Genomic DNA, 9,355 nt, shown 5'->3' on the forward strand with positions numbered 1-9,355 from the left:
AGTAGAGGAACAGATTCCTCACTTGAGCAAGCACTCAAGACTCAGATGTCCTTTGGCCAAAGAAGAGGCAGAGCAAATAACAGAGGTCATGGAAGAAGCCAAAACAGAGGCAGAAATTATCCTGCAAGCACAAGCGGAAGGAGCTGCAATCAGAACCAAGATGAAGGTTCAAGCAAACAGCAAGCTCATGGACAAAGGTATGACAAATCCCAAGTCCAATGTCATTATTGTAAGAAATATGGGCACTATGCCAATGAATGTAGGAAAAAGCAAAGTGACATGAATAATAGGCAGAATGCTAATTTTGCAAATGAAGAAGATAAGAACCCAAAGAACGTGTTGTTAAAATGTAGCATAGCACAAGACAAACAAGAAGATTTTTGGTTCTTAGACTCAGGTTGTAGTAATCACATGACTGGAAATATTGAAATGTTTTCCAATTTGGATGAAAATGTGAAATCTGAGGTAACAACAGGGACTGATGATACGATATCTGTCAAGGGTAAGGGCAGAGTCAGTATCCGAGCAACAAATGGAAAACAGATGATTGTGCCAGATGTATACTATGTACCTGGTCTGAAATGTAATCTTTTGAGAGTTGGACAGCTCATAAACAAAGGTTACAATGTGTTATTCAAAGATGATTTGTGTACAATCAGAGACATACCTCCAAGTAAGAAGATCATTGCACAGGTGCAAATGACCAGCAATAGAATGTTTCCTCTCAAACTCAGGGCCGATTTAAAGGAAGGAAGAACTATTGCAGCTGTAACACAAGAAGTCTTTCAGGAACAATTGAAAGATGTGAATTGGTTGTGGCATTTGAGATTTGGACATCTCAATTTCGGAGGCCTGAATCTGTTGCACAGAAAGGGAATGGTAAAGGGATTACCATTGATCGAGAAACCAGACAGCCTTTGTGAAGGCTGCATCTTGGGCAAGCAACACAAAGAAAGCTTTCCAGCAAGAAAAAGTATAAGGGCAAAAGCACCATTGGAAATTGTTCACTCTGATGTGTGTGGACCGATGCAAACACCATCATTTGCCGGAAATAAATATGTTTTAACTTTCATTGATGATTACACCAGAAAGACATGGGTGTATATGCTGAAACAAAAGAGTGAAGTGTTTGAGAAATTCCGCCACTTCAAAACTCTTGTTGAGAAGCAGTGTGGGCATTATATCAAAGTGCTCAGAACAGATAGAGGAGGAGAGTACATCTCCCAAGACTTTCTGCGTTTTTGCAGAGAGAATGGCATACAAAAGCAGTTCACGACCAGGTATACACCTCAGCAAAACGGAGTTGCTGAAAGAAAGAATAGGACCATTCTTGACATGGTCAGAAGTATGCTGAAGGCAAAACATTTGTCGCATGAGTATTGGGCAGAAGCTGTTACTTGCGCAGTTTACATCTTGAATAGATGCCCAACTAAAGCTGTCATGAACAGAGTACCAGAAGAGGCATGGAGTGGTCAAAAACAAACTGTCACTCACATGAGAGTATTCGGTTGTGTTGCATATGCACATGTACCGGATCAGCTAAGGAAGAAGCTTGATAGTAAGGGGGAGAAGTGTGTCTTTATTGGCTATTGTGATGAGTCAAAAGCATACAAACTCTATAATCCATCCACCAAGAAATTAATAGTAAGCAGAGATGCGCAGTTCATTGAAGATGAAGCTTGGGATGGAAGCTTAGAGAAGACAGTGAATGTGAAGACAATTGTGTCTCACGAAGAAGAAGAGGAAGGGACAACAGCAAATAATCCTTCCTTGGTGGCCCCTCCTACACCACAGCAAGTACAGCAAACCACACCACAATCTGGAATTCGAACAACCTTAAGAAGTCAAGGGAGTGCTTCTCCAAGCACACCACATAGATCAGAAATACCCTCAAGCTCGGATGGAACTCCTAGCACACCAAGAAGACCAAGATTCAGAAATCTGAATGAGATTTATGAACAAAGAGAGGTAAGTAACAATACCGGTCTGAATTCATTATTCGCTTTATATTGTCATGTTGATGACCCAGTTCATTTTGAAGATGCTGTAAATGAAGATAAATGGATTGAAGCAATGAATGAAGAAATTGGTGCAATTGAGAAGAGTAAAACATGGGAGTTAGTGGACCTCCCTGTTGGCAAAGACGCCGTTGGAGTTAAGTGGGTCTACAAGACCAAAAGAAATGTTGAAGGCAAGATTGACAGGCACAAAGCAAGACTTGTTGTGAAAGGCTACAAGCAGCAACAAGGCAAGGACTATGATGAAACCTTTGCACCAGTACCAAGGATGGAAACAGTCAGAACAGTGTTGTCTATTGCAGCACAACACAAATGGAATATTTATCAGATGGATGTTAAATCTGCATTCCTGAATGGAGTATTGAAAGAATAGGTTTATGTTGAACAACCTCCAGGCTATGAAGTTGAAGGCCATGAGCATAAAGTCTGCAAATTGAAGAAGGCTCTTTATGGGCTGAAGCAAGCTCCAAGAGCATGGTACAACAGAATAGATGCTTATCTGATTGAGAATGGGTTTGATAAGTGTGATGGTGAACCCACACTCTACATAAAGCAGAATGATGGTAAGATTCTTATCGTTGTTCTATATGTAGATGATTTGATTTTTACAAGCAATGATGCTTCTCTCATTGCTGATTTTAAAGCAGTCATGAAAAGTGAATTTGAAATTACTGACTTGGGCTTCTTAAGATATTTTCTTGGAATTGAAGTAGACCAAAGTGAAAATGGCATTTTCATTTCTCAAGATAAATATGTAGAAGCAGTGTTGAAGAGATTCAACATGCAGAACAGCAAAGCAGCTGTGACTCCAACTGTAGTGGGGTTGAAATTGACCAAAGAAGACATCAGGAAATATTTTGATCCAAAACTGTACAAGAGCATAGTTGGCAGCCTTATGTACTTGACTGCAACTAGGCCGGACATTATGCACGCTGTGAGTTTAATATCCAGATTTATGGAAAGACCGAAAGAGACTCATTGGCAGGCAGCCAAGAGGATTCTAAGGTATGTGAATGGAACGAAGGGGTTTGGTATTTTATACTCCTCTTCTAAAAGTTTCATGTTGACAGGTTACACTGACAGTGATTGGGCTGGAAGTGTTGATGATAGGAAAATCACATTAGGATATGTGTTTCATATGGGATCAGGAGCCATCTCATGGGCTTCCAAGAAGCAACCAGTTGTGGCTTTGTCAACAGTAGATGCAGAGTATGTGGCAGCAACAGCAGCAGCATGCCAAGCAGTGTGGCTGAGAAGAGTTCTCAGAGATTTGTGTCATGAACAAGGAAAGGGCACAACCATTTACTGTGACAATATCTCAGCAATAGCATTGTCTAAAAATTATGTTTTTCATAAAAGGACAAAGCACATAGACACCAAATTTCACTTCATACGTGAATTAGTTAACAATGGTGAAATTGTTTTGCAGCACTACAGTACAAAAGATCAGTTAGCTGATATCTTGACAAAACCACTGACAAAGAAAAGTTTTGATCATTTTAGGAAATGCCTGAGTATGCAGAAAAAACCCAGCAGTTAAAATTAAAGGGGAGTGTTGGAATGGTAATTTCAAACTGCAAATTTTTTCCTGCGATGCGATCGCATATCGCACTTCCTTTCTTGCCAACCTTCACCGCGTCCTTTAGATTGTATGCGATTGCGATTTCGTGATGCGATCTGATCGCATATCGCAAATCGCATGATTTAAATATTATAAGAGCGGTGGAACATCCTTTCTCTTCTTGCGATGCGATGGTGTGATAAGCCATGCATTAAATTCCAGTAGGATATTTTCAACCGTGTAATTAATGATATTTACTAGGGTTGGTAATTGTAGGTGAAATCTTAAATTTATTATTTTTTTATTTCACGGAGGTAGGGGAAAAGCAACACGTATTGTAAAGATATTATTGTAAAGATATTTTGTGTTGTTCATTATATATATATAAAAATATATATGCAAGAGTAGAGACGTGTGGAGAATATTAGCAAGAAGAGCTCTTTCCTCTCTGTAACGCACAACAGTGCTGAAGATATAATTTTCTGAGATAGTGGAATCAGATTCTGGAACTGAAGTTCCTGTTGTAAATCCCTCTGAGTCGAGGAAGGCAATTCTGTAATAGTTTTTATTTTTATTTTATATGATTAAGATCCTGTATAAAACCAGAGCGTTGTTCTCTGTGTTATTTTTTTTTTTTTGTGTTTGAAATGAACAGAAATTTCCAACATGGTAAGGCCACATTTCTACAAGAATAGTTTTCCCTTTCAATTTGTCAACTCCACAAGTAGTTTTCCGTTCTAAATTTTCCGTTCGATCCTACAAAATTCACGCAAACAAACAAACGAGCACAAAGCCAATAGTATAACAAGCACAATAAGTAAAATGAAGTTTAATCAATTTTTAAGTGAAGTAAAAGATATTATTGCTTTGGATGGATAGACCAGTAGAAACTAATTTTTCAGTTCGATCCTACAATAGTCACACCAACAAAATAAATGGCTGCAATGAATTAAGTAAAGTTGAAAATTGTTAAACGAAGTAAGAAATTGCGTTTTTCAGTTTGAAGTTAAAAATTGCTTTGTTCAGTAGACGTGAGTAGAATTAATTAAAAAATCAAATTAAATAGATTGTAAGTTCGAGACATTCAAAAGGTGACCAAAGTTAACGGCTGAATGTGCGGAACTGTATAGTGCAGGCTAAAGCATTTGAGGTATTCGTACCTTTTGTGATGACTCATTCTTTTGAAAGACGGGAGTAGTTTCGTCCCCGTCAGGTGCAAACAACTCTCTCAACATCTCTATATTACTACTCTCTTCATCCCTTTCTGCTTGAAGCTGCTTCAACCGTAGGTATCTCCCAGAGTTACACACCACAAATTCCTCCAATTCACCTTCTGTCAAAGATCTCCAACTAAAACAAGGAGCATAGTTATCGCTGTTCCCATCCCCCACCATCTTCGCATCCATTTGAAGATAAGAAGAAACATCATCCTTAACATCTCCTTCTCCTGTCAGCAACAAATTACTGAAAATATCTCCTAGACGATTTTCCGAGGTATGGACCACAAATATGGTATCTTTGACCTTCGTGGGCGACTGATCAAAGTGTTGACCAATATGTATTATTTTTATCTGCATTCATCATCGACCGTCTCCTCAATTAAGGGCCACGGGAATCGGTCCTTATCTGGATTTTCGTCAAATATGAGAAGGGCAGAGGTGTTTGGTAGAAGATCAGACAGATGGACTGCCTCTCCTCATCCATTTGTAAGCAGGCGATCCAGTTCCGATAAAACACGGTTTTTCATATTCTCTTTATTATTCTCTGATATTGACACTTCCTGTAAAATAATTGTTTGTTGGAAAACAATATTAGGAAAATTTTGCAAATAAATAAATTTATATGTATAAATTACATAATAACATTAAAAATTAATAATATTAATTATAGAAAAATAATAGAATTCAAAATATTAATATTAATTATAAGAATAAATATTTTTATAAAATAAGGGAATTTTATGTTTTAATTATATCTTGAAGGTATTTTTAAATAGATTTATTTAGTTTTCAATTTTAAATTTATATATTTTGGATGTAATATTGAATTGTGATTCAATAATCATTTATTTTACATATTTTAATAATTTTTTTTTGAAAATATATGAAAAAATATATTTATAATTTATTTATAAAATTTTCAAAAATTAATAATGTAAAAATTTGAATAAATAATAAAACATTTAAAAAAAACTTCGTATTTAATTTTTTATTACTTTATTTTTTTCCTATTTTATTATTTTAAAAATTATATTTTTAAATCCATCTTAAATCTCAAATTTACTTTTAAAAAATAATTGTAAATAATAAAAACAATAAGATTTTTTAAATTTTGTAAATAATAAAAACAATAACATTTTTTAAATCCTAAATGTGAATAGACGATATGCTTACCTCTGAAACAACTGACAAAGACGATGATTCATGGCCATACATTTGAATTTCTGCCCATCTCTGCATCAACTCATCGCTTTTTTTGATGCTCACAAGTTGTAATGTGTTCATCTTTGTCACGTGGTCCATTGATTTCCCTTCTAGCTTGGGGCAGTTTTTCAAACTTAGTATTCAATGAGTTTAGGCAATGGAAATATTCAGGGTGATTCTCTAATCTCTTGCATCTACGCAAAAATAATATTTGCAATGAGGTTAGGAAATGGGAGTCTTCGGGAAGTTTCTCTAGGCTCTTGCAGCGTGACAAATCTAAGTATTGCAATGAGGAAAGGCAGTGGAAGTCATTGCACAACTCTCTAAGCTGTCCGCAACGTTCAAGATTCAACCTCTCCAAATTTTTCAGTTGATCAAAACCTTCCGGAAGCTTCTCTAGTGTTTTACAGCCTCTCATGTCCAGCACTTTTAAACTTTTTAATTGACCAAACCTATCTGGAAGCTTCTCCAGGCTATCACAACCTGTAAATGAAAGACGTGTGATAGAAGAGAGGTTGCAAAAGCCATCAGGTAGTTCTTTTAGACGGGAACAGCGACCCATATCCAAGACCCGCAATTGCTTCAACTCTCCAATGTTTTCTGGGATATTTTCTAGGCTCTTGCAAGAATCTATATTTAATTCAACAAGGCAGGTTAACTTTCCTAACCCACTGGGGAGATTTAAAAGCTCCGTGCAATATGATAAATTCAATAATTTCAATGATGAAAGTTTATCGATACTATCTGGAAGTGCTTTTAATTCCTCGCAGCTAGCCAGATTGAGTTCTTGCAGAGAACTCAACAATCCAAAGTCGGCCGGCAACTCAGTCAAATTTGAACAATTATCCATTTTCAGTGTCCGTAAATACCGAAGCTTTGAAATTGAATCTGGTAGTTTCTTTATGGATCTGTAATTTGAAAGAGATAGTTCCCGCAAACAAGTTACTTGGTCGCCCAACTCTTCAGACAGATTGGTCAACCCTGAAAAGTTGACCAATCTTAGTATTCTCAAATCTTTATGGTGTTGAAGATCCTTGGACGAGATTTGAAAAGCATGGGAATGTGAACTTCCATCAAATTCCATGTGTCTCAAACTTGAAGGCATCTGCAAGTTATGTAATTCGTACGTCACAATCATATGAAAGCATTAAACGTAGTAAAACATTTTCTTACGTAGAACCAATTTTCTCGGGAAAACTGAATGGAGAAATAGAATCACTTGCCTTAGATAGCTTCAATTGCTTTAACTTTGACACATCATGAAACGGAAGCTGCCGAACTTTCGCTTCAAAAAATACCAACTCTTCAAATATTTTACTACACTTGCCCTCCACCTCTGTCAGATTTCCAAGTTGAAGAACTCTCAATGATTTATGCATTGAGTCGAGTGTTGTTGCAGATATCTGCAGCACATCCTTATTACCACTTAACCAGATGCCCTTAATCCCTTCAGCACCCTGCATGCCATTATAAAGTATAATTAAATCAAAACAGATACTCTATAAACAAACATGTATATAACCTTTTTTTGAGTTCATAGATTTGTTACCTCCTTTTTCTCTTCCAGGGACGCCATCAGTTCCCTTGCACTGTTGAATGTCAATCTCACTTCCTTTCCTTTTGACATACCAAGTTGTAAGATCACATCATGCACATTTACAACCCCAGTAAATGTGTCTTTAGTCACCAGTGCTCTGCTTTCTAACATTTCCAGTTCATTTTTTCCAACAATATTTTCCACTGTGTCCCAATCCCATCTTCTGAAATATTCAACACCACATCCATATTTAAAGTTGTGAGCAATAAAATTAAACTCACAATAATTTAAATTTCAATATAAACTAATTTGACAATATTTTTACCAGCATGTTCAGGATATTCTTTAGACAGAGGGGAATTCTTCGCCGCAATGGCAGCAAAAACACGCTCAATGTCAGTTGAAAGACGAAGACCGATTTCGATATCAATTTGCTTGTATTTGACATCTAACTTCTGTCTCATGTCACTAAGATCGTCTTTGTCTTTGGACGCTAAGAAGAAGCTGCAATCAAGCAAGGAAATTCCATGAAAAACACTTCTTTCTATCTTTGGGTATAAAGCATGGGCTTTCTGCGGATTTGATCACTATGAAACAGCTCTGTATTTTATTTATGCACATCGTGGTAAATAAAATGAACCACAAAATGTTGAGTATTTACCTTTTCCAGGCCGAACGGTCAATATGAGTACAGCACAAGATCGCCCCTTCAACTATCAATGTTACTGCATCTTGGATTACATCCTCCTGCGTTCCTCTGGGGCTTTCTGTGAATCTTTTAACAATAGTAGCAAAATAACTCATTTCTTTTATCAGATCCCAACACTCTTCTTTGTTCGTGGAAAGATCGTGAAATCTTTCCAAGGTATTTGCGACCACCAGAAGTCCTGCAGTAAAAACGCTTGCCTGGCCTATACCCTTTAGGAGTTCTGTAACAGGTCCAGATATAATATCTTTCTGAACAACATAAAAAAAAGAGAAATTTTCAGATTTAATATATTTATACTGGACTTTCAGTTTTAATTGCAAGAGTTTTGTAACAGGTCCAGATATAATATCTTTCTGAACAACATAAAAAAGAAGAGAAATTTTCAGATTTAATATATTTATACTGGACTTTCAGTTTTAATTGCAAGTGATGAAATTCTCTATAATGAGATTAATACACACCAATTCAGAAGCAACTTCTAATCCTGATGACAGTAACTCCGTTAACTTGTTCAAGTCGGTTCCCAATGACAATATGGCATTTAATTTCTTGAAACCTGGAACGTTAGGCCAAGAGAAATTGCTGCCGGGATTTGGTACTTTTTTCCCTCGACGCATTTCCTAAGAAGAAACAAGAAATGAAACCATATTCAAATCAGATATCACACAATAATTATAATACTATCTAATGATATAGTTCACAATCTAATTATGTTGTAATTCGGATGGATATGAAAGATTGTGATGTACCTCCTCTCTCAGTTTCAAAAGCTTAGATATGTGCTTCATCGTGTTGGTGTACATGCACAGCTGTAGACTAGCTGTGTTGGTGTACATGCACCTAGATTAGCTCCAGTTAACTTATTGCTTGCATGTGGCACATGTACACATTAACATAAGATAAAGCACACTTAGTTTTAGTTAGCTTTAGTTATTGCATTACAACTAAGCTTAACTTAGTTGCTTTTATGTATTTATTCTAAAACTCATATTGTAGAATCAATTCAATTTCATTCTTTTCTCAATTCTTGCTCGCTTCCTTCCTTCTCTTGCAAGCTTGTTTATTGTTTTGCAGATCTAGATCTATCTGTGTATCTCAAAAATCTTA

The 9,355-nt window shown here is 36.3% G+C and overlaps 1 protein-coding gene across 1 annotated transcript; it reads right to left on the reverse strand.

Annotated features, from left to right (window-relative positions):
• Positions 1 to 7,826: 7,826 nt before the first annotated feature.
• Positions 7,827 to 9,036, reverse strand: LOC149198776 (uncharacterized). The gene is made up of 4 exons (XM_089400355.1): positions 8,998 to 9,036; positions 8,710 to 8,868; positions 8,201 to 8,496; positions 7,827 to 8,043 (listed from the first exon to the last, which is right to left on the reverse strand). Exons 1-4 carry the CDS (start codon positions 9,034 to 9,036, stop codon positions 7,827 to 7,829), a joined length of 711 nt encoding a protein of 236 aa, XP_089256481.1.
• Between the last annotated feature and the right edge of the window lie 319 nt (positions 9,037 to 9,355).

Source organism: Pinus tabuliformis, chromosome 2_1, assembly GCF_031772625.1.
Source record: "Pinus tabuliformis cultivar Carrire ecotype Pingquan chromosome 2_1, CPIR1, whole genome shotgun sequence".
Lineage (NCBI taxonomy): Eukaryota > Viridiplantae > Streptophyta > Pinopsida > Pinales > Pinaceae > Pinus > Pinus tabuliformis.

What these genes read in the sequence shown, in the direction of transcription:
- LOC149198776 (XM_089400355.1), bottom strand. Translation starts at nt 9,036, where the DNA reads ATGAAGCACATATCTAAGCTTTTGAAACTGAGAGAGGAG. An exon ending in TAGAAGTTGCTTCTGAATTG is followed by an intron (nt 8,497 to 8,709) that starts GTGTGTATTAAT and finishes TATGTTGTTCAG; the next exon opens with AAAGATATTATATCTGGACC. An exon ending in GACCGTTCGGCCTGGAAAAG is followed by an intron (nt 8,044 to 8,200) that starts GTAAATACTCAA and finishes GCTTGATTGCAG; the next exon opens with CTTCTTCTTAGCGTCCAAAG.